The sequence below is a fragment of the Gadus chalcogrammus genome, chromosome 15 (genome assembly GCF_026213295.1).
Source record: "Gadus chalcogrammus isolate NIFS_2021 chromosome 15, NIFS_Gcha_1.0, whole genome shotgun sequence".
Classification (NCBI taxonomy): domain Eukaryota; kingdom Metazoa; phylum Chordata; class Actinopteri; order Gadiformes; family Gadidae; genus Gadus; species Gadus chalcogrammus.
The window spans coordinates 27,730,296-27,755,468 of record NC_079426.1 but is presented as its reverse complement, the minus strand read 5'-3'; the positions used below and the strand labels follow the sequence as shown (position 1 = coordinate 27,755,468).

The 25,173-nt window shown below is 42.8% G+C and overlaps 1 protein-coding gene across 2 annotated transcripts; it reads right to left on the bottom strand.

Annotated features, from left to right (window-relative positions):
- Positions 1–621: 621 nt before the first annotated feature.
- On the bottom strand, positions 622–22,227 carry LOC130404289 (metaxin-2-like). 2 transcript variants are annotated; one of them, XM_056608945.1, is made up of 10 exons: positions 22,033–22,224; positions 8,769–8,816; positions 8,498–8,544; positions 7,639–7,711; positions 7,436–7,512; positions 5,322–5,414; positions 4,529–4,567; positions 4,243–4,368; positions 3,990–4,066; positions 622–1,291 (listed from the first exon to the last, which is right to left on the bottom strand). In XM_056608945.1, the coding sequence occupies exons 1-10, from the start codon at positions 22,070–22,072 to the stop codon at positions 1,132–1,134; spliced, it is 780 nt and encodes a 259-aa protein (XP_056464920.1). In that variant the 5' UTR covers positions 22,073–22,224; the 3' UTR covers positions 622–1,131. The 2 variants fall into 2 exon arrangements, with proteins under 2 accessions (XP_056464920.1, XP_056464921.1); XM_056608946.1 differs by lacking the exon at positions 622–1,291 and adding an exon at positions 1,314–3,020 and having other exon boundaries at positions 22,033–22,227.
- Between the last annotated feature and the right edge of the window lie 2,946 nt (positions 22,228–25,173).

The following is a 25,173-nucleotide window of genomic DNA, read 5'->3' as shown; positions in this document are numbered from 1 at the left end:
CTTGTCTGAGGCACGAGGGTCAAACCAAGGTTCAACTGAGACCAGAACACCCACATCTTCCTTACGGTCAATGAGAAGTTGTACGATGAATTTGTATTATTTGACCAGGTTAAACGCTCATTAAACATCGAATTTACAAGAGGAATAGACAGCAGCAGCTTAAAATATAACTCCAAAAGTAGTACAGCCCAACAGAAGACCTTATTTTACACATCTGGCAGAGGAGGAAAACCTCCAAGGTTGGTTTTGACTGCATCCGCTTCCACTACAGCTCTAACCGTTGGTTAAGCCCCAGCGTCGAGCCCTGCCTAGATTTCTGGCAGAGGTCTGTCCTCACCATCCTCAGGGACAGTGTGTTTTAATATAAGGGGTCACAAGGAATAGGGAGCTCTATCCATGCATGGCGGGTGAAGAACCTCCTAATGAGGGCCAGCCCACTGCTCTAGAGTGTAGTTCAGTGGGTAACCCCAGTAATGCTGCTACAGCGTCTCTACACACACACACACACACACACACACACACACACACACACACACACACACACACACACACACACACACACACACACACACACACACACACACACACACACACACACACACACTAGGAGGAGTGTAATAAATACATGTGGTAGGTAGATGATGGGAAGAAGACAGCGTTGTTTCCTGCCCTTTATTTAGGAGGCACTTGACGCTTCACAATTCATACACAAAACAAGTGAAAAAAACAATATTAACAATATATCATCATGTTCAGATCTCCTTTATACAGCCGATTAAACCCTGCCCCAACAGGTGAAATGTGTTAACAGTGAGGGGCTGAACACTAACCCCTGAAGGCTATATGCAACCAGAAGCTGACCTCGGGCTCATCCAGGATTCCTGCTCATGTTGGGGTGAATCATTATGGAGTTAAGACTCTCTATGGTGACCACTGCAATATGGCAACAATATACAGGCGAGATGATTGGTGGAACCAGAGAGGAAGAGGGGGGCTGTACAAGCAAGGTGCGCCCGCTGATATATGATTTAAATAATACGTGTCAAGCACCAGCAGTGCTCACGTGAAGGAATAAGGGGTGACCGCGAGAGAACAGGAAGGGTACTGGAAGCGGTTGTGGTTGTGCCCCCTCTAGGCGCTCTTGTCCTTAAAGTAGGTGTGCTCGATGTGTTTGCAGAAGGCCAGCAGGTTGCTGCACCGCTTGATCCGCTCAGCCAGCTCGCTGCTGGTCAGCTGTGTGGTCAGGATGGTGAAGAGGTGGCCGAACACCAGCGCATCCAGCTCTGTGGGGCTGACACACACACACACACACACACACACACACACACACACACACGTTATTCCGACTGCACACTTTTTTCCGATTGCACAAGAACAACTACTTCCGGGGAGACTACCATTTTCCTAAGACACGCCCCATTTCCAGAGCGGCCCTTTAAGCCAGCGAGACAACATACAAGGAACAACAAGGAAGAGTATTTGTGAAGCAGCACGCAACTGATGCAGAGTTGTGTTATTCCCAAAGTGCAGTCCGCGGACCACCAGTGGTCCACGGACCACCAGTGGTCTGTCACGGTACTGCAGGTGGTCAGTCGAAAAGCAAAATAAGATACTTTTTTTTTTAACGTTCATTTTACCAGGAATATTTTTTATTATACAAATTGAAAATATGTATTATTATAAATATGTATTAATGTACATTTAAATTTAATTTAAGTTATTGTGTGATTACTAAAATAGGCTAGTGCAAAGATTAGAGTGTCCCAGAATCTTAGGGCTATTGGCGCTAGGCGGGAACGTTGAAGTCCAGTTAGCATATAATATGTGGCAGCCGTTGTGTGCAGTAAACTTTCTTTTAACAAGCCTGTTGTACTGATACTATGACCTGTTATTTATTGTGCTAGTAGGCCTATTAAAGGTCCCATGGCATGAAAATCTCACTTTATGAGGTTTTCTAACATAAATATGAGTTCCCCTAGCCTGCCTATGGTCCCCCAGTGGCTAAAACTTGCGTTCGGTGTAAAATGAGAACTAGGTGTTCTGCTCGCCTTTGAAGAAAACGGAGGCTCAAGGGGAATGGAATGTGGTCCCATATGTCGTCATAAAGGATCTATCCTCCCCTTTCTCTGTCTTGCCCGCCCAAAGAATTTGACCCGCCAATGAGACACGACCGTGCGAGCGCCACATGTGTGTGTGTGTGTGATTACACACACTGTAACGCAAGTGTTTGCTGTCGGTTCTTTGACGTCTTGTATTTCCACAACGAGACTGTACTGGGGGTTATCTCAGCCATGGTTGAGAAGGAATTGGGTGAGAGGAACTTTGGCTTTGACTCCCTGGAGTACATGAACTGCGACATGCCGCCGGTTGCCACGAGGCACCACCGCCGCGAAGCACCACTGCCCGGCAGCGGGCAGCCGGCAGCAGGCAGCCGGCAGCAGGCAGCCGTCAGCAGGCAGCCGTCAGCAGGCAGCCGTCAGCAGGCAGCGCACGGTTCAGTCTACTTCAGATTGATGTGGAAGTGGAAGAACCAGAGACGTCGGAGAACCCGACGAAGTCGTTTGTGATTCATAATATCGTCTGGAGGCGCACCAGGCTTTTGGCCATGATAATATGTATGATATGATATAGATATCTATGTATTATATGATATTATTTAGATATAGAGCTCCAGGACTGTAACACAAGTGTTGTACACTTCCTTGTTATTTGGATAACCGTTCTGCTTTTGGTGTTATGGCGCATAACACGTCGGACTCTCGTCTCTGGTATTTCCACAACGAGACTCGTAGTGGGGATTATCTCAGCCATGGATGAGAATGAATTGGGGGAAAGGAACTTTGGCTTTGAATTGTTGGCCGTGAATTTCTCCTGCTTGAGCCCCGCTTCCCGCTGCCGAGGGACCACCGCCTCGGCGCTGCAGGAGGCAGAGGTGCCTAAGCGCTGCCCGGCAACAATCCCTTTGTCCTCGCGGTTCAGTCTACTTCAGATTGATGTGGGCGTGGAACAACCAGGAACGTCTGTGAACCCAACGAGGTCGTTTGAGATTCATAATATCGGCTCACACAGCTTTTGGCCGTGATAATATATATTATATGGTATAGATATCTATGTATAATATGATATTATTTAGATATAGAGCTCCAGGACTACTGTGTGTTCTAGAATATTTACAGAACACGGCTAAAGGCTGTGTGCGCCTCGCCATTGCGATGCATCCACTGTAAACAGAGCACATGGTACCGTGGCTGCAAGCTGCTCAGGGCCAAACCCCCACCCTCCTCCTTGACCCGCCTCGCTCCTCCTCATTTGCATTATAGCTACAGACACCAAAACAGCGCATTTGGGGGAAGCTCAATATGCGACTGGCTCGGAGTGGCTGTAATTCTGCACCACGAATACTGTGATAGTGGCCCACTAATACACCATAAAATAGCATGTCATGGGACCTTTAAGAGGTGCGGGTAATTCAGGTAGGACTGTGTGTAGACAAATTTTATTATGTGTATTATGCAAAAAATCTTGATTACAAATAGTGGTTCACACACACAAAGTTTGAAAACCCCTGGCGTAGGGAATAATAAAAAACATAGATCGTCAAAATCTGATGAGTAACCCATAATATTTAGGGACACAATGACCAATCACATTCAGGTACACAATGGCCATGGCTGGCTCTGGCCACTTTGTACCAAAAAGAAAATAATCCACTCAAACATAAAAGAATTCAGAGCAGGATAATCCGATGCGAGCCCGGGAGCAGACACAGCTAAAGTAGTGCTGTAGCTTAACTTAACTTTATGGAAACACCCAATCGATCATCTTCTCCTTGCAGATATATTATCGCTCTCGCCGGCAAGACAATATGATGCACAAGTTCACTCAAAGTCCTCAAAATAATAATTTGTACACGTGGATTTCTTAGTTCTGCGCTTGCCTTGTTTGGCAGTGAACGGACAGCATGTGAGTGAGAGAGAGAGGTTACATACTGTTTGTTGAAGAAGTATGGCTGAGTTCCCAGCCTCTGGGACAGCGCCTGACAACACTGGCTCACATCCTCATACACCTGAAAGACACCACGTCATAGAACGCTACAATACAGAAACAATGCCATCATGGCCTCACTGCTATAATGTAGAAGGGACAGTCAATTTATCACAACACCACAACATGCAGCGTCATCTGTAAGGATTAGAAACCGAGAAGTGAGACATACTTAAAAAACGCACGTATCCCTCCCACCTGTTCCAGGCACTTTCCTCCCCAGCCAATAGCCTTCATCTTCCTGCGGACGTCCCACTGCTTCTGGTAGGCCAGGATGTGGTTCAGTGGCCATGAGTACGGACTGCTGTATCTGGGCCGAGAGATCTATATTGCAGGCCATAGAGACAAGATGTGCACATTTATACACCGCTCTATCCTTCCACACAGGCACAGAAACATCTGGGAAAGTAAATGCTGTTCCGGAGACTCCAAATGGACAAACAGCTCATAGGCCCACACACATACACACAAACAGGGGTCTGACCTCAGCAGCTGTAGAATCATCACACCACTGGACGTACAACTGTGAAATAACCAAGAGGTAAACAGAGTATAAAACAGTGGATGAGATTTTAACACAATTGATTAAAATGTAGTTGTGCATACATTCATTGGACATGTGGCATAGGATACAGATCCACCACTGGATTACTGGCCCCACTGCTATTTGGTTTTAACTTACAAGTGTTGTGGGGCACCCTTTCATTTATTCATAAACTTATACTGACAGCAAAATAGTGTTCTGCTGTAAAAGACTAAAATTCAACATGATAGAAAGTACCATATTGTGTACAACAGAAGCAGAAGGTTGACAAAGATGCTGCTATTTCTTGATATGTGATTATGTTATAGCGTTGTGCGAGACCATTTCTGTTGGAATGTTCCCGATCCCAGGGTCAAAAATTATAGATTAGACCATTGGCAGGTGAAAACCTGCTAACAAATTCAAATAATTGCACCGTCTGTTTTTTTATAAATTTTTGCAACTTAATTTTGGACCATGACGGAGCCCTGATTGACTCTGATCACACACTGCGCACGTGCTCTAGAGAACCGCTCTGCGAACCGCTCATCAGAACCACTCATCAGAATTGTGCTCAACAGAACCGCTCATTAGAACTGTTGTCATCAGAACTGTGGGGTTTTCAGAACCACTCACCAGAACCGCTCATCAGAACCACATCTTATCAACATAGTGCTCCTCACACACCTCAACATATCACAGGGGAAACAATGAAATCTGTTGAGGCTGTTTTTGTATGCATGTGCGTGTTTACCTCTGCAGTCAGCAGCATGTTGTGGACCAGCTCCATGTACGCTTTCATCTCTGCTCTCTGGACATCATCAAGGCCGTCACTGAGAGAATGGCCCTGAGGACACACACAATCACACCCTGAGATCATGGCCCTGAGGAGACACAAAATCAAACCCAAGACCAACACTGAGACCAAGTCCACACCTAGACCATGTCCATACCTAGACCGTGTCCATACTTAGACCGTGTCCATACCTAGACCGTGTCCATACCTAGACCGTGTCCATACCTAGACCATGTCCATACTTAGACCGTGTCCATACCTAGACCGTGTCCATACCTAGACTGTGTCCATACCTAGAACGTGTCCATACCTAGACCATGCTATACCTAGCCTATATCCATACTAAGAATGTGTTTATACCTAGACTGTGTCCATAACTAGACCATGTCAATACCTAGACTATGTCCACACAGAGAATATATCCATACCTAGACTATGTTGTCACTGCACCGGATTTCTAAAGCATTTTTATTTTCTACATACAAGCTAAGACCACCTCAGCAGATACAGTGTTTTGGGCATGCGCATGGGAGCATGGATATAACCTCTGCACACGAGTAATGAACTCACATTTTAGGTTGGACATTTGATAACAAACATACATAATTTGTTGCAAGGTGGCACAGATGATGCCACCCATTCACAGAACAAAGTTGGGGGAAGTTGGGATATTTATTAAAATGTATAAAATATATAAAAAGTAGAGCTGTCAAGCGATTCAAATATTTAATCGTGATTAATCGCATTAATGTCATAGTTAACTCACGATTAATCGTGATTAATCGCAAATTCTTTTTCTATGCTAAATATCCCTTGATTTTTTTGTCCCATAATTCTTCTCATTTTAATTCTCTTATGAACATGGTGAAGTGCATCGGCTTGCCTTGTGCAAATGATTTTTTATTGATAACAACATTGGCATATACTGATCAAAACAGGACGATACAAAAAAAGAGCCTATAGTGCAATTGAACGACTGCTTTGAACAAATGTCATTTGAACATAGCATTCAGGCTACTGCTTCTTTGTTTTGAGCCAAAGAAAAAAAAAAACTTTTTTTTTTTTTTTGGTAAAATTATTGCGTTAATCGTGCGATAAAAATTTTAACGCCGTTACAATTGGTTTGCGTTAACGCCGTTAATAACGCGTTTAACTGACAGCTCTAATAAAAAGGCTTTGTATTTTCCTTTTCTGGCCATCCATCATCCAGCATAGTGTGTGTTAAGGATGTGCAGCGAGCCCCGTATATGCATCTGTATTTGTTGAGGCAGCCAAACTATTTGTATTTGTATAAAAAAGGTGAAATAATACATTTTTTGTTCATTCTTTCTTTCTTATTTTAGGATATATAGTGTTCCACCCCTAGCTTGTGTGTGTAATTGCTTTGTGTGATCTTGAATATCACAAGTTCTGCGGTGCAATTCCAATTAAACATTTTGGTTTGATGATCATTTAAATACTGCAAAATATTTGAATCAGTGTGTCTTAATGTGAAACTGAGTGTGTCTGGTTTCCAATGAGAGCCCTCACACCAGCAGCGCCATACAGCTGTAGGCGCTCTAGAACCTCCAGCAATGCTCACATCCTTTACTACACATTCTACAGAAGAATGAGCCCTAAAGTAGAGTCTTCCGCAGCTGCGTTCTCCCACGCTGCAGCAAGACACTCTGGCTAGACACGTGGCTGGAGACACTCTGGCAAGACACGTGGCTGGAGAAGGAAGCCACTGACTTCTAGCTTACCCCTTATATTGTAGTTGAGCTTTTTGAGCGTTATTCAGATAAAACATGTTATTTCAGTCATCAAACCATTTCAGAAATTAAATAGGAGAAAACAATGTCAACTAAATTTAGAACACACATTTAGAAAACGTTACAAGGTGCCGCGTGAAAGGAGAATGGTGGCACAGCGGCAACTGTTATATTATTTTGGGATATTGCATACGTCTTGAGAGATATAAGTTCAATACAGTAACAATATTCTAACTTTAGCCTCCAAATTCTGATCTGACATTTCAATTAAAATTTGAATATTGACATTATCATAAGGTTTAGATGTTTTCTGTTTGTTACCTTGGCTTTAGTAAACTGGACAATGGGTCCCAGTTCAGACACCACCTGGTTCCCAACATGTACAAATGGAACCTTCCCTATAGCATGAGGGACAGAGAATAAGAAGGAAGAGAGCACATTCATATTTACTGTTCAATGAGTATGTTTAATTTTTGTTATATCCTTCAATTTCCAATGAAAAAATTAATGAGTGGTTCACTAACCAGAGGGGGACATATACTCTGCGTTGGCCTTGCAAGCAACTTGGACTGGAAGGCCACACATCCTCAGGTAGGTCTGCGGAGAGCAGTTATTGGATTAAACAAATGACTCAATAGACATTGTGGTCTTGGGTCATTCAGAACATTTACATTCCCACTAATAAACTATTATGGTCAAAATAACATAACCATATGGTTCAGCAATCAGCTCATTTATAAACAGTAAAGTAAACACCTTCGGTCGGGAACTCAAAGAATTCCCTTAAGTAGCATAATAAGCAGTTAAGACACCTAGATACCTCGAACACCATTCAATATACTTTGCCATGTAGACACCAAACTGTGTTATAATCAGTAATCTCCTTCTGTTTGTGCACCAAAGTTTCACATGTTCACTTCATATTCTACGGATACAGCTTATTCACAAGATATTTGAAAAGCATGTTCAGTATTGACATGCGTTGGCTAACTGTTCAGCACACTTTTTGGCCGAGAATGTGACATCTCTGTCATGTGGACATGAGACAAAAGAAAATCCTCAATTTATAAGTGTGGGTAGTCTTGTTTGACCCGTTTTTATGGGTGTGACAGTTTTAAGATAAACTGAAATCAAATATTGCTTTGGGTCATGTTGACATCTACACAAATTCAATTAATTCAAATTTGCTTCTCAAAAAATTATTCCAAATAATTACCATTCAATTCATATGTGCTTACATATTATTAGCATCGCACAGCCAGACCATATTCAACTCACTAATACCGCTCAGCAAAAACAAAAGGTGAGCTCGCGAGGATGGCTATCGGAGGCTAACAGGTTTTGCATGGGTATTGAACTGAAAGGGGGAAGGAGAAGCCTCACCTGAACGGCCAGAGATGAGGCACAATCCGAGAGCAGGATCTGATCATCTGAAGGAAGGAAATGGAAACATGATGATTGTAAATTGGATGCTTCCGTGTTCCATACACTCTCTCTCTCTCTCTGACTGACACACACACACACACACACACACACACACACACACACACACACACACACACACACACACACACACACACACACACACACACACACACACACACACACACACACACACACACACACACACACACACACACACACACACACTTACCCTTCAGCGGTTGGTACAAAGTGGCATTTTCCGGCCAGGGCTCAACAGCTGGAAATAATACAAACAGAATACAAATAAACCCTTCTGATCATTGGTGTAATTTAACGTGTAGTATAACTTGTAGTATAATGTTGCAGAAGGCGACAAGGGGGGAACAGTACATTAACTGCAAAGACAGTTGATCGGCTAGAGCCGATATTCCCTGCCCCTATTGGCACTGTGGGTTGGGGTGTGCGTTGTGTTCTCTCTTGTACACAGACAAAAGGGACCAGGATATAAAAGGGGCAAGGACATTGAGTTTGTAGTGCTCCTCACCGCGAGAACAGGAGTACCGATCCCAGGACGCCGACAAACGGAACAATCATTGCTGACCCGCTACCACCAGAGACTACTACCCGACCAGACCTCGCAACGCCAGGAAGGACCACTCGGACGTTCTTCGGTTCACGACAACGCCTGCCAGTCCCGTGAGAAAGGGACGTACCCTAGCCATAAGGCCTAAAAAATGTTTTTGTTTGGTTCCGGTTTCCGACCGACCCTGTCAATTTATTTGCGACCCAAATTATTTTATGAGCTTTATAAAAAAAAGAAAAAAAAAAAGGATTTTAAACAGCATCTCTTCATTCTGTACAAGGAGGATGAGCGAATTTTCTCGTTTTTAAATGAAAACAACCTACCTATTAGGGATGGGCATAATTAATCGATGCTCGATAATCGATCGTTAAGAAATGCGTCGATCAATTTATATTGTTATCGATCAAAAGGACGTTGTGTTGCATACTGTGAGTCTTGAAGCATTTAATTGAATATCACTATGTGGGAGAAATACCACCCTGCCGACTGGTGGAAAGTGAATGGAAGAAGGTTCCTGTCAAAGTTAGCGCGACAATACCTCTGCATCCCCGCAACTTCGGTCCCGTCAGAGCGGGTGTTTTCTGCTGCTGGACTGACAGTTACAAGGCTGCGTTCGCGTCTGACCCGCGAGCATGTTAACATGCTTATATTCCTAAATAAAAATATGTAGGCTGGAGTTATGCTATGGACAGTAGGGACAGTCACCACCGTATGTGAGTCGCTCTTTTTTTTCTTAATGTGTTGTCTCTCGCTCCGCTTTTCTTTCGGCTTGGTGCCTCTTGGAGTCGTTACATTTTGCCAAAACTGTGATATTTTAGCAACAAGTTCAGCCTTATATATGTTCAATAAGGTATTGCTTTTAGATAGACTAGTTCATGCAATTGTTAGTAAATGGGTGGCTCATCTTTTTGTTGTGAGCCTTTCCCGCAGCCTATAGGCATTATATGTCGGCCTTTTTTCCCCCGTTTTTTCAAAACAGTTATACCGTTTAATGCCCACTTTTAGCCAACTGCCTTTGTTTGATTATTGTTGTCCGATAAGTTGGCTACTTATTGTAATTTGAATAGGCTACAGATTTAGTCTTGTTGAATCGTTTCCAAACCTTTAAGAGCGCCTGTAGGCGCATTGTTCGGACTTTACGAGCGCCGCATAGGCCTATAACCTATAATGCCTGTATTTATTATTTTAAAACTGTTAAACAGTTGTAGGTCTTCAAGTTAACTGTATTGTATTAATGTTGGCCCATACATTATTGTTGGAATAAAGATTTCATTGATAAAAACATGCTGCATTTTCTACCAACGGGAATTTCAATATAGCCTAGAAAAAAGTTAATGATTAATCGATAATTGATCGATAACTCTAGCGATGCTCGATCAAGGAAATTTCTTCAAATGCCCATCCCTACTACCTATCATTCGCTGCCGCTGGAAAAAAAAAAATAAAAAAATAAAATAAATTCCCTACCTACCCATGACCTCAACTGACAACCAACAGGAACCAAACTTTTTTTTTTTTTAGGCCTAAGCTTTGCATGAGTCTGGTTCCGATAGCTTCAAAAACACCCTGACAATTGTTCTGCCTCTCTGTTCTGTCTGGAAGTCACCCTCCGTTCCGGTGCAATCTTCTAGCCCGCTCAGGCCTCCGTGACCAGCGAGAGACGTTGTAGACGGACGGATCCCTACACCATGTTTCACAGCAGTGTTTGTTTTGTTTGTTTGTTTTCAAACTCGTGGGACTAGCTTGGCGCTAGCTGGAACGGACGATTTTATACCTTATTTGTTTATAGGTGATACTCATCTTAGACTTTTTAATAGGAAATTTTAAATTTGCGGCTCCTCCCCCGCAATAAACATCCCGCTTTGAACGGTGAACTCTTTACGCATTGCAGCTATAAAAAGCTATAAAAACTATAGAAACTACAAAATTACTATTAATGCAGGCTATGTGGAAAATGCGCCGACTTTGGCTCAGCCTGGCTCTGCCCTCAGCCGCTACGTAGCTAAGATGGCTGCCGTTGAGTACGAAAAGTGTACATCGCCACACACTTCGCGATTTGACCGTTTTCAGTACACTTATTTTCGCCCGATCTGAATCGGAGCGCCCTACGTACTCAAACTTAGACTAGTAAGTACGGATAGTATGGATATTGGAACACGGCGATGTAATCATGAAGCGGACGAGGCCACGGCGAAGTCTGTTGTGGGACCATTATGATTTAAAAAATGACTTATGGGGGAGCACTATAGGCCTACCACTCAAGGCGAGGTTATCATCGAAGCAGAAATAAAGAACTTTCTGAGCCCCTGGATTGTGGAAAGTTGTTCCCCTGCCTTGCCAAGTTAGCACGGAGGTATTTGTGCATCACGGCAACGTCGGTCCCCTCAGAGCGGGTGTTTTCGGCGGCTGGACTGACGGTCACCAGGCTGCGGTCGCGTCTGACCCCAGAGCATGTCAACATGCTCATCTTTCTGAACAAATTCCGTAGACTGGTTGGTTAAGTTATAACATGATTGTTTTCTTGATATATTGTTATTATTTTGGGGAGAAACTAGGGTTGTGTTTATTTTTTGTTATGTTTATGAGCACCGGCTTCGAGCTGCATGCTCCTTTGCTTAGAGCATTGTAGCAAACTATTGAACGGATCTGGTTTAACTGAGTTGTTCATCTAATAATAAAGATCCCAATGAGGAAAACACGCTACATTTGTGTTTTCATTTTGAATATAATTTAAAACTATAATAAAACTTAATGTAAAATATTAACGATTAATCGACTAATTGATTGTTAATTCTCCCGACGATCGACTAAGACAACTTAATCGAATGCCCATCCCTAACGTGCAGTATGGCATGAAGTACAACGTGTAATATGATGCAGTTATCCCGCTGCAGTCGGTTGCACCAGCAGAACATAATGCCATCATAAGTTTGGGTGTAAAGTTTGCCTTAACCCTACGCTCGACGTAGCTAGTTTCAAATGAAAAGGTGGTCTAAATTTTGGTTGCACCACCATAACTTAAGTTTTAACATTACTAGTAGTGCGTAAATTGTACCAGTGTCTTACTTAATGACAATTAGATCATTTCAAGCCAATCATTGACAGCCAACCATGTAAACAGGAAGTTCCGGCAAGTTTCCACCTTATCCGAGTGAAGACGCGTTATCACCCAAATTTGAGGGCAAAGAAAACAGTTTGACAGTCATTTATTCTCTAAAATTGACTTGGGCGGTAGAGGTGTGAAGTTAGGCTATTTGATGGCGGATTTTATAATAAATTGCAGCTCATTGTTGCTTTGTATGCTATTCGTTGTGTGCGTGTCGTGAGTTTTTGTCTGAGTTGGCCTCTACCTGGCTATGCATTGTATGGAATAGCTCTAGAATATTTAATTGGTTTGTACGTGGGCTGGAGTTGTTCTTTATTTTATCTCTCGAGGAGGTAAGGTGGTATGTTAGGAGGTATGTTTGCAACTATTTTCACATAAAGAAGGTATTAACGGAATTAACTGCCAACTTTTGCAAAATTGCACAGCCTGTCACGTTTGGGAAACCAGCGATCTGATAAAAAATTTGACGGACATGGTTTAGTTATGCAGGCTGTACAGGGAAGCTAACATACGTGTTCAGATGCCTGCACGGAGATACTGCCACAGCTCGAACCACTCTGCAGACAGTAGACTTGTGCACATGGACCGAGTCACCAACTAGGTTCTGAAAAGACCCAGTGGCAAAATGTCTCAGAGCCAAAGACGCTTGCATCGCTGGACTTGGAGCCGAATTTCAGTTTGTGTTGTGCTGCAGGTCGTCGTCAAGAAAGCCGGTTATTCCAAGTAATTTCCGCCCAGCAAAACCGAAATCGCGCTTATAAATCCACATCATCATACTGATAAAATGGATCAAACCGGTCACGGACAATCCGTTCCCGACGCAAACCGCTTTGAAACTCCTCTTCCTATTGCTCCAAACGAACAGCCATCTTTTGTATTTAAATCTATTAACGCATTTACCAGCCTTTATCGTTAGAATGGAACTTAAACCAGCTAGAGGGGAGGTGTAAAATATAAGTTATAACTTACTGTTAGGTTGAAACTGTCTGCTAGGTGCAACTGCTATTTTCTTATCAGAGTGTAAAGTCGAACGTTGGGGCAATTTACGTTCGCCGTAGCCTAAAGGCCGATTCATACCTCAGGATCCGGACTCAATGCCCGTACCAAACACTGTCTCCGGGACCGGAGGGGGTTTTGTCCGTCAGTGGGTCCGTCGCCTCTGAGCTTACGAATCCGGAGTGCTCCGGGAGAAATGTAGCAATATCAACGGAAATCGAGGCAGCAGTATCCACCTTATTCCGCCACGCCCCTTTTTACATGCGTTTGTCTTCCGCTTTGTGTTGAAACTTCCGGTCGGTCAAAAGTTGGGATTGATGGATTGTACTTCCGTCACCCGAGGTAAATTAACTCCACCGAGTGGGTGGATGACATGCGGCGGTGGCCTCAGGTGTCATATGGGGATATTTTTTATTATTTTGTCCTGTCGATGGGTCGGCCATGAAAAATTTCAAGAGCACCGAGGCGTATCAATATTTACATAGTTGAAAGGTCGGTCGTGTTTTGCATTCCAAGAACGAGAAGGAGGAAAATCTATTTTTGAAAGCTGCAGTCAACCCCAGTCATTCCAGCACACCAAGACTAATGCTGCCTTTGAGTATTCTCTGCGAACCGACTCGGATCTCGGATCTGACGCCACGCCCACACTTCAAGCGTTTTATTATTTCGCTCGGTCGTTGGAGGAAACATGGACGCCACCCGTAAAGCTGCTGTCGCGGTAGCATTGGCAGAGGACCAGGCAAAATAAGTAGGCAATAGGCTAGGGCTGCAGGATATATCGGCTATGTACGATATATCGATATAATTTCCAAGGGGATACAAGATTTGACAATATCGTTTATATTGATATTCGTTAAAATGGTCAGTTTCCCCCTCAAGCGTCTACAGCGCTTGCCTTGGAGACTGTGAGCGCAACCCCTCCCCCTCTCAGTCTGTATTTCCGAACGTGCCGTGTGCAAAGACGCCTCATTCCCGCCCCCGCCGCCCCCTCACAACACAACAAGCATGGATGATACCCGTAAAGAAAACGAGACGGCGGCGGGAGACGAAATTGTTTCAAAGAGGAGAAACCACGGCTCCATAATGAGGAAAGTTTGGGTTTAAAAAAAACAGATGAGCAGCAGCTGCAGGTCATCTGTAGAGAGTGTAGCAAAACCGTTGCGACTAAAAGTGGAAGCACGACAAATCTGTTCCACCATTTACAGCAGCAGCACAAAGTGCAGTGAGGAATGCGTAAAACTCCGTGGCTTTGCTGCTGCATCACCGGCCGCGACAGTTTCTTCTGCCCCGAAACCAGGGCCGGCGCTCGGCAAATGTGTTGGGGGCGCCCTCTGGTGACGCTCTTAATTAATTAATTAAAATATACAAAACAAGCGAAATGAAACCAAACATGTTCCCAAATGGAACGGAGAAGGGAGGGGGCGGGGGATTAAAGTTACAGCGCACTGAAAACCTCACCATAGTACGCAGGACAATGCGACGAAGCCAATGCTCTTAATAGTAGCTAATGTGTGTAACCTACAGCTTTATATTGTTTTGCATAGGTGATTATTTGGTGAAGAAGGTGAAAACGTCCCTTTATTTTTTAACATGTTCATTCAATTCTGTTGAAAATAACGATACAAAATCACATGTTGCAGTCATATGGACCTATGTTTTAATAAAAGTGCTTGCAACATCTCACATGTGGCTTTTGACTTACAAAAAAAACATCTAACCCACTCTATAGAAAATATCGAGATATATATCGTATATCGCCATTCAGCCAAAAAATATCGGGATATTATATTTTGCCCATATCGTGCAGCCCTACAATAGGCCATAGGCAGAGATACGGACGCAGTAAGGTATTGCAGTAATACGTGTGATTGAAATTGCCATTTAAACCACCAAAGTGGTCCAAGCTAGGGGTGTGAACGTTTACAAAAAATTATAAACGGTTACACGACCCCTTTTTTTTCGTGTACACGGTTAACAGCTTTTTTTTTTTTTTTAAAGGCGACTGCAGTCGCGCTATACGACCAATGGAGGGTAGAGTTTAAAACGGGCCCAGAAAATCAAGCCCGACCCGGCCCGAGAGACGTCGGAGGACCCGACGCAGTATATTCATAATATTGTAATGACCACGGAAGAGGCAGTGAATGAAGTATTGAATAGACAGAGATTTATTAGATAGGCCTAGTAAACCGTTGGAACACACAAGACCGGAAACATAGCAACTAGAGCTGTGTTGAAAAAATCGATTTTCCGATTTGTAATCGATTCGCATATTAATGACCGATTATCGATTCGTACGTCCAAAGATCGATTTTTTTAATAAAAAAAAATTGAATTTTATAAGTTAAAAATGTATATTTGAAATATTCCTGGAAAATATTCATGGGATTCCCCTGTACAGTTAGGGTGCTGTATATTCTTGAAAACAAATCTTGTGTGGTTTTAGAACAGATTTGAACATGCTCATATAGACGCCATTCAGTGCTTTTACAGTTTAAAATGTTATGTTCTTATGTTCGCACTTTAAAGAAAAATGCTCAACGTTTACATTTTATACTTCCAGTTTCAGTACTTCTCAGTTTATTAAGTGAGAGCAGTTTTAAAATAAAAATGCTTTTGGTAGCAACCGCTTTTGGGTGAATTCTTAATTATTTTCAAGCATAATAATAATGCACTGGTTAGTGTCCCAGTAGGAATCCACTGTTGCAGATATAGTCACCTCAATGATGTCCTCCATTTATTGTCCTGAATTATCTTTCTTGAAGGTAGATTGACCCTTAACCTTTTCAGTCTTCCAGCCATCAGTAACTACCAATACTTGTAAGATTTGCTGTTTAATATTGATATAATACTAGTTTTAATATGTTGCTTCTCTACACAGTCATGAAGTGAAGGAAACGGTTCAAATACATTTTTCATTTTTAATAACATTAACCCCCGGATCGAATCGAAATCGGATCGAAAATCAGATCAAAATCGGATGGAATCGGATGGAATCTGAGAAAATCGGAAAAAAATCGATTCTGAAACTTAAAAATCTGAATCGAATCGATTCTTGAAATTTGAATCGAAACCCAGCTCTAATAGCAACGCCGGTAAACAAACCCCGAGAAGCCCAATCCCTATGAGAGCTCCCCGCGCTACGGCCATCCGGAGGCGCACAGAGCTTGTGGCCGTGATATTATATATACAAATATTTAGGGATGCACGATATATCGGCAGTGATATCGTTATCGGCCGATGTTAGTCATTTTTTAACATATCGGCATCGGCCCGAGTAAAACCGATATTAACAGCCGATATTTATTTCCTAGTCTAGTTGCCGTTGTGTGTGTTTTTTGCCCATGCGCAACTTGTTTGGACATGTGACATTGTCAGTGACGCAGCCAGAGACGCACGGAGAGGCAGTACAGGAGTGTTTGTCACCTTAACTGAAAAGAATCAATGTCGGCGGTTTGGATGTTTTCTAAGGTCTCAAATGAAGGTACTCGAATTGCAATATGCAGTACTTGCAAAGCCGAAGTAATGTGCGGAGGATGCCGTGTCAAATCATTATATACATTATCGTAGCGAAATACAGTTTCTGTTGTGTTTTAGTTGGCGTTCCGTAATCCCGGAAATCCACGGAAACCGGAAGCGGATATGTTTATATTTGGTTGTAGTCTTTTCGCTCGGTTCTCCGGATCAACAGTAGGGCAAGAACCGAGTGAAAAAACTACAACCAACCTCCCTTTATATATGTGATTTAGCCTATTTCACAGATTTGAGTTGAAATTGACTTAAACTTGAAACAAGTGTCTGGTTTCCATGAATATTGGCAAATTTGATTTAACTTATAGGGCTGTCAAAATTGCTCAAAAATGACATTCGAATGTTCGTTTGGAAAAAAAAATCACGAATTCGAACTATTCGAATATCTGGTTGCCTATTTTACGCAGTTGCCGTCAATATGTCAATAATGCGACAAAACCATGGTTCAAATTAGTGGGATATATATATATCCTATATATAGGGCGGCGGCTTCCTGCTGGGCATTTCCTTACTTTAAAACGAGGGACATCGCGAACAGACGGAGGCTCATTCACAAAGCAGTTAGGCGCTTGTACCGCGGGAGTGTTTTTTCACATTCGAATATTATGAGGGACATCGCGAACAGACAGAGGCTCACTCACAAAGCAGATAGGCGCTTGTGTAACCGAGCGTTGGCACTTAGATATTTATATGACAAGAATGACACAAGCGTGGAAGGGAAAATAGTCTCGTTTACTTAGTACCTATCAGAAGTCACCCAGTCACAGCGTGAGAGCTGGAATACCTATATCCAAGTACGGAAACCCCGAGGGGATAAAATACATTCGCTCTTCACAATACTAGTCTGTTACACTTGTACCGCGGGAGTGTTTTTTCACATTCGAATATTATGAGGGACATCGCGAACAGACAGAGGCTCATTCACAAAGCAGATAGAGGCGCTTGTACCGCGGGAGTGTTTTTTCACATTCGAATATTAATTTTCACGTTCGAATTCGCGTTTTTGGATACATTTCGAACGAATATTCGAACTTCGAATATTCGTTGACAGCCCTATTAAGTTATAAAACCTTGTCAAGATATTTTGATTTGTGATCGTTATTGTGATTTATGATCCAAACTTTTTCATAGAGGCAAGTTGTAAAAGTAGCCTAGAACTAACACTGTTAGTAACTTGTGTTTGTTATGGATGCCCTGTAACTTGTTGAAGAAACAATGTATTTCGAAGTTTTGGTAAATAAAGAAAGAAATAACTTTTTCATATTCAGTGTTTACATGTTCTTCAGTATACAAAATCATCATAGAAACTTGTTTTTATACCAATATCGATATCGGTAAATATCGGTTATTGGCCGTAACAGCAATTTTAATATCGGATATCGGTCAGAATTTTCATATCGGTGCATCCCTACAAATATTATATTATATACTATTATATTGTATATAGAGATCCGGGAGTCGCAAACGGCAACATTCACTTTCTCCTCCAAGCTGCAGTTCACCCCGGACGGCACTGCACTGAGTTTGACGGTTGAACGCTGATTGGCTGTTACGTTACACATGTGACTCAGTGGCCACATTACATGACGTAGCCTATGCCCGGTGTTCAGTTACCCAACATTTATCGCATGCATTTATTAGCTCCTTAATGTTGTCCAAGTGGAACAATTTGTAGCTTTATTAATCGCTAAATAAATAGTAGCCTATGTGTTATTTTTGATAAAATTATTATTATTCACACAAGTCACACTGGGCGCAGCCATCTTGAATTCTGTCTCGGAATTTTGCTCGGTCACCACTGAGTTCAACCGAGATGGCGAGTTCGCCATCCGAGGAAAAGGGTAGACGTTACTCGCCTACTACGTATCCAGGCTAGAGCCCATTGGACATGTCGTAGATCTCGACATGTTCTGTGATTACAACTATTAATCGCTCCAACGGCACTTTCCCGAGTGATTTGTCTGCCATCGTTTCTTGTTTTGACAGTGGAGAGTTTCCTTCGCGACGAAGTGTCAATGTTCCGCTTCTGATTGGTCAGTTGCCCAAAAGACGCCTGACATCGGCCGCTTTCTTCGTGAAAGTTGAACTTTTTTCAACGCTCCGTATGGCAGATAAAAACGCTGGGAGAGGCGTTTAAAAAAACGGCCGTGACTTTTTCCAGAAACGCTCTGCTCCATAGGAATATAATGTAAAACAAGCACTGGCAGATTTAAAAAAATGCTAGATGTGAACGCGGCCTAAGAGCATTCTATTTTGAGACATGCTTGCTTTTGTTTCAGACGAGAATAATGAAGGTCGCCTGTTGCTCTGTGAGCGTTATATGCAGTTATGCAAATGATTACTTTATACTACCTAACTACTTGGGCCTAAAAAAAAAAAAAGTTTGGTTCCTGTTAGTTGTCAGTTGAGGTCATGGGTAGGTAGGTAGGGAATTAATTCTATTTTTTCCAGCGGCAGCGAATGATAGGTAGGACTTTTTTCTCTTTTTTTTTACAGCAGCTCATAAAATAACTTGGGTCGCACATAAGTTCACAGGGTCGGTCGGAAACCGGAACTGGACAAAAAAAATGTTTTAGGCCGTGTGCATATTTTAACTACTATTTATACATAGTATTGGCTATTGTTTTTAATGTAATTAGTTAGTATTATGTCAAAGTATTAACTCAATCATTAAAGGATTTAGCAAATGCCTCGTGTCAAGTTTATTTTATTGACCCTCTCTGACAAAAACATCACGTTTGTGTATAAAAATACAGATATAAGTTTTCAAGTTTGGCATATATTTGTAAAGATGAACAATAGAAACAACATTTTAACCATGTAACCATAGCAACTTAATGAACATCTTATTCCTCATCTTCTTGTACAATGTCCCCACGAAGATAGACCTGCAGACTCTCAGAATCTTGTCAAATAATACTGGTCATCTTGACTAAAATTGCTAATGTATTGTGCCGGTGATAACTAGGGATGGGGATCATTAATATTTATTGATATCGATACCATTTTCGATACTCCTTAACGATCCGAGTCTTTATCGATACCACTATCGATACTTTTCTATGAATTGGTGGAATGGAAATGCGACGTGCTTTTAGTGATGAGGAAAATATTTAGGAAATAAATAATTGTATTTTAAATTAAATATGTAATTCTTAATACATATTGACATCAGTAGTTTTAATTATATATACTAAAATGATTAGAGCACTAAACAATTGTATTAGTAATACAGAAACATGAGTGATACATTATTACTCATGTTTCTCACCAAAAGCTAAATTTACCGTTTCTCTGTTACATTTGAACGCATCATGATAACCGTCGCTTTACTGAGCCAACCTCAACACATCATCACGCAGCACATCTGAAACTTTATTTACTTTTTAAGATAACTTGCTTGTATGCTACCGATTACAACACCAATTTCACAATTGGATTACTATTTTTAACTGACGGGACTATAGCGACAATGTCTGTGTGTGCGATTACCGTTTGTACTTTGAGTGGATGATTAAGACAGCCCCGTCTGTGGTGCGACAGGAGACGGAGGAGACAGGAGGAGTCTTTTCAATTCGGAGACAGGCGAAGGTACTGCATTTGGCCTTTATTTGATGCACAATGCTAATGTGCTTGGCCATTGAGGTTGTGTTCCCCCCTTTTCAATAAATGATTTTCACCCTTTTTGCCCGTTCAGCCATCCTCGGGAGCAAAGTTAACCGCCAGACTTCACTTGTTTCACTTGTAATACATGTTTGCCGTGACGCGACTCGAGGGACACAACATTACGTTACAGGACCTACGGGATAATTTTTTTTATAAATGATTGACGGGACTCGATAGTGGTATCGATTAGCCCAAACGTTAATGATTTTCGGGTTTTGAAAAAAGTGGGTCCTTGATAGAACCGGGTTTCGATCCCCATCCCTACTGATAACAGAGTTGCTCAACCGGAAGATAGAACACGAAACGGAACCAATATGGCACCCCCCCTTGTTTACGTGCGGAATAAGGTGGATAGTCAGAAGTCCAACCATTCGCGAAAATAGAGAGTAGGATAATATCTGAGATGTATATGTATTTAACGTTTTATACTTATATTATACTATATACCTTTTTTATTTTTTTGTTCACCTGCTTTGGCAATGAGTTATAACATTTTGAGGAGAGCAAATGTTGGGCCTTTTTTTTTTTGCCGATTTCTGACGAAGCGAAATCAGCTCCTCTACAGATGCCACTGCCCTCTAGAGGATGCATTTCGTAACATCCATAACAACGCTTAAACCGGACGGAGGTATGAAGGGTAGTCCCAGAGACAACGTTTGGTACGGACAGACGAATTTCGTCCGGATCCGGAGGTATGAACCTCTTGCACATTACATCCGTCCGTTGACGGATCCAATTGACCTTGAATGGGGCGGAGCCGCAATGCATTGTGGATCCATCCGTTCCGTTGGATCCGTGGGCTCCTTCAAGAAGTTAACATTTTTTCAACTTTTCAGGCAGCGACGGATCCGTCATCAAATCAGATCGCGTATGCTCGGGCTTGGCTGACGGATGCCTCTGCAAAGACTACTCCCCCATCCGTCAGCCACGCCTTCCGTCATCCGTTGACGGACGGTGCAGTGGGCAAGAGGTCCGTCGACGGATCTCATTGACTCTGCATGGGGCGCTCCCGAAATGCATTGTGGGTCTGTCCATCGATCCGTCGTTGTTGTGTAACGCCCCGTGCCCACTACATGCGTCCGTTGACTGATGTGGGAAGGCGTGGCTGACTGATGGGGGAGTAGTCTTTGCAGATGCATCCGTCAGCCAATCAAATCGCTTCGCCGGGTTCTTCCAGCTACTTCCTGCTTGTTGCGATGCAAGATGACCCGCTTTCCCGCTTTCCAGTATCGTCAGAGCCCGAGTCGCGTCACAGTGCTTAAATTTGCAGACGCGATCTGATTGGATGACGGATCCGTCGCTGCCGAAAAAGTTGACATTTTTTCAACTTCTTGACTGAGCCGAAGGCTCCAACGGAACGTACGGATCCACAATGCATTGCGCGTCCGTCCCCATTAAAGTCAATGGGGATCACGCAACGGACGCATGTAGTGGGCACGGGGCGTTACTACACGTCATTGTGTGACTACACGTCGTTGTGTCACTACATATTGTTGCGTGCTGTTCGTCTTTAATCTGAACCGTTTAAGTGCACGATGTGTGACGGTAGTGAAGGGAAATTCAGGGTAAACATTAAACCATTAGTCATTAAACCATCCTTAAACCAGAGCCTACCTGCTATCTGGGACACGAAGGCTTCGGCAGCGAGCGACATGTCGACAGCTTTATACTATTAGAATGAATCCCGAACTAAATCCCAGACTAAAGAGGTGAACCGATGCTTTATCTCCACAAGGTTACACTAAACAGGCCGTTACCGCTGTGCGCCGTATGGTCCGCCGCTGCAGAGCTCCGGGTGAACGTGCTACCCTCCCACGGGCACACGTTGGTTCCGCTTTGGCTGAAACGGCAGAAACTGGGGAGATTAATCTAATTTCGTCGTGACAGGACAACTTTTATAAACCTTTTCAAATACTCTATTGCACCTTACATTCAGTCTCAAATGGGCCCATCTACCCAATAATAATACAATACTAATGATTCTGCCGCTAGGACTACTACTACTGTGGCTATTTGGCTACTTGGCTACTACCTCTCATATTGCTGCTACTAATAATGATAAAGCCATAGGGCATAATATGCAATACAGAGCTAACGTAGTGTGGGCCTGCTGTTGTGCCAGGGTCTCACTCCCAGGGTCAGCATCTTCAGTTTACTGTAGCAGTGACAAAGAATTCTGAAATAATAACAAATAATACTGCACACTACAATATGATGCGAATCAACCATTCAAATCACAGAGCAAGCAGATTAAATATATGATTTCATATTTCAATTTTGTGACATATAAGTCAGTCGGATGTCTTCAGATATAGGCTACCTAGATATTATTATATTACCGGTTTTGCCCGTTGCTTGAACACGTTTTGCAAAACTTGGCTCATTGTTTCAAGACTCAACGCACAAGCAAATAAGACTAAACACTGAGAAATATACCATTCACATCTTTGTCAAATTGAAACTCTGCTATTGAAACCTAACAATCCTTTTCAAAAAGTCACTCTGATGACAACGTGATACACACTTGTAGGCCTATCATATGAATACACTTTCAAATCAGTGGCAACACACTCTACTTTATATAAAACACTGCAGTCTTTCATGTTCACTGTTTTTATTCACTTCCACGGAAGGCACGCTTTCACCACAACCCAAAAATCGAATACTGAATACTGTACATTTAATTGCAGTACCTACCTTACATTGCTGTAAATTCAGTTTAAGCAAAAATAAAACAAAAAAAACAAAAAATACACTACTGTACTGTAAACACAGAAAAATTGTGTGTGGGTGGGCTTATGGCTCCTCGCACTGTGTGCCGAATCCATCCATGGATTAACCTTACCTCAATCTCTCCGCAGGCCTGTTCCATTGCCTGCAGAAGAGGCATGCGGGCATGTGGTTGGCAGTCATATACGCGCCATCTTCAGGCCGACAAAAAATCTTCTATAGGGTTCAGAAATGGCAAGTAAGGGTGCAAGTATACAACTTCCAATTGTTTATGGTTTGTGAAACAGTTTTGGACCAAAACAGCCAGATGGAAATTAACATTAACCCAAACAGCAACAAACCTGGGCTGCACTGATCTCAGCTGCATCATGAAGTGCATCTAGAAATGTGATGATATGTTGGGTAGTGTAGGGACCTATTTTTGCATTATGGTGCAGTTACCCTCGAAAGCTGGAGGCACACAATGATATATTTACCAATGTGCACAATTGCCCTCTGGCATTTTTGTGTGTATTTGTGTGTGTGTGTGTGTGTGTGTGTGTGTGTGTGTGTGTGTGTGTGTGTGTGTGTGTGTGTGTGTGTGTGTGTGTGTGTGTGTGTGTGAGAGAGTGTGTGTTTGTGTGTGAGAGTGTGTGTGTGTCTGTGTGTGTGTGCATGCGTGTGTGTGTTTGCATAAAGTGTGTTTACGTCCACATTATTGATAAAAACATATTATTAGGTGAGTGCTGCATGCAGCGCTCAAATATTGTTCTTCTTAGGTTGCATTCTTTCTTTCTTCTTCATTATTCTCTTTGGGACCTATCTCTTCAAAATTTTCCCTACTCCAGTCCAATTTTAAAATGTTCAGATTAGCTTGGAATCACGCGCTTCATTCAGATTTTTCAAATATTTTATACTTTTTAAGATATTCTACTTTAAAATACTATTTGTTACAATGGAAGTCAATGGGAGGACGGCGGAGCCGCCCACCCATTCTCTCACACAGGAATGTGTCTCCGCAAAAAATGACTGGTTATCAGTCAAATGCTCATAATTATCTTTATGCCATGTACTAAAAAAAAAGTAAGTTTTCTCTTTTCAAAACGCCTCCTCAAGCGTTTTATTAGCCGTTATATGTTATTATTTTTTGCTGGAGAAGGAGGGGTGGGCAGCTGAAAGGAGTCGTAGTAAAACAAATGTTGTTTCGGCCCGCCAATCGAGAGGGCCTAGTGCACGGCTCCGTTAACTTCTCGTGTCCGAGGTTTTTCCTTTTACTTAAAGGTGCCATGACATGCTGTTTTATGGATGCTTTAATATAGGTTTTAGTGGGCCACTAACACAGTATTCAAAGACGTTCCCGAAATTCAGCCGTGGTGCAGATTTACAGCCACTCCGAGCCAGTCGCACATTGAGCTTCCCCCAAATGCGCTGTTTTGGTGTCTGTAGCTAAAATGCAAATGAGGAGGAGCGAGGCGGGTCAAGGAGGAGGGTGGGGGTGTGGCCCTGAGCAGCTTGCAGCCGCGGTACCATGCGCTCTGTTTACAGTGGATGTATCGCAATGGCGAGGTGCACACAGCCTTTAGCAGTGTTCTGTAAATATTCTAGAACGCACAGGAGACCTGGAGCTCTATATCTAAATAATATCACGTTCTCCGACGTTCCTGGTTCTTCCACGTCAACATCGATGTGAAGTAGACTGAACCGCGACAAGGCGGAGAAAGGGATTGTTGCCGGGCAGCGCTTAGGCACCTCCGCCTCCTGCAGCGCCGAGGCGGTGGTCCCTCGGCAGCGGGAAGCGGGGCACAAGCGTGTTCGCCGCCAACAATCCCTTTCTCCTCCATTTCGTGGTTCATGTTCTTGAGAGAGTCAAAGCCAAAGCTCCTTTCCCCCAATTCATTCTCAACCATGGCTGAGATAACCCCCACTACGAGTCTCGTTGTAGAAATACCAGAGACGAGAGTCCGACGTGTTATGCGCCATAACACCAAAAGCAGAACGGGTATCCAAATAACAAGGAAGTGTACAACACTTGCGTTACAGTCCTGG

Excerpts from the sequence above, each read along its gene's own strand:
- LOC130404289 (XM_056608945.1), bottom strand. The coding sequence starts at position 22,072 with ATGTCGCTCGCTGCCGAAGCCTTCGTGTCCCAGATAGCAG. Across the intron at positions 8,545-8,768 it reads TTTGTACCAACCGCTGAAGG|ATGATCAGATCCTGCTCTCG; the intron begins GTAAGTGTGTGT and ends TCCTTCCTTCAG. Across the intron at positions 7,513-7,638 it reads AGAGTATATGTCCCCCTCTG|GGAAGGTTCCATTTGTACAT; the intron begins GTTAGTGAACCA and ends CTCATGCTATAG.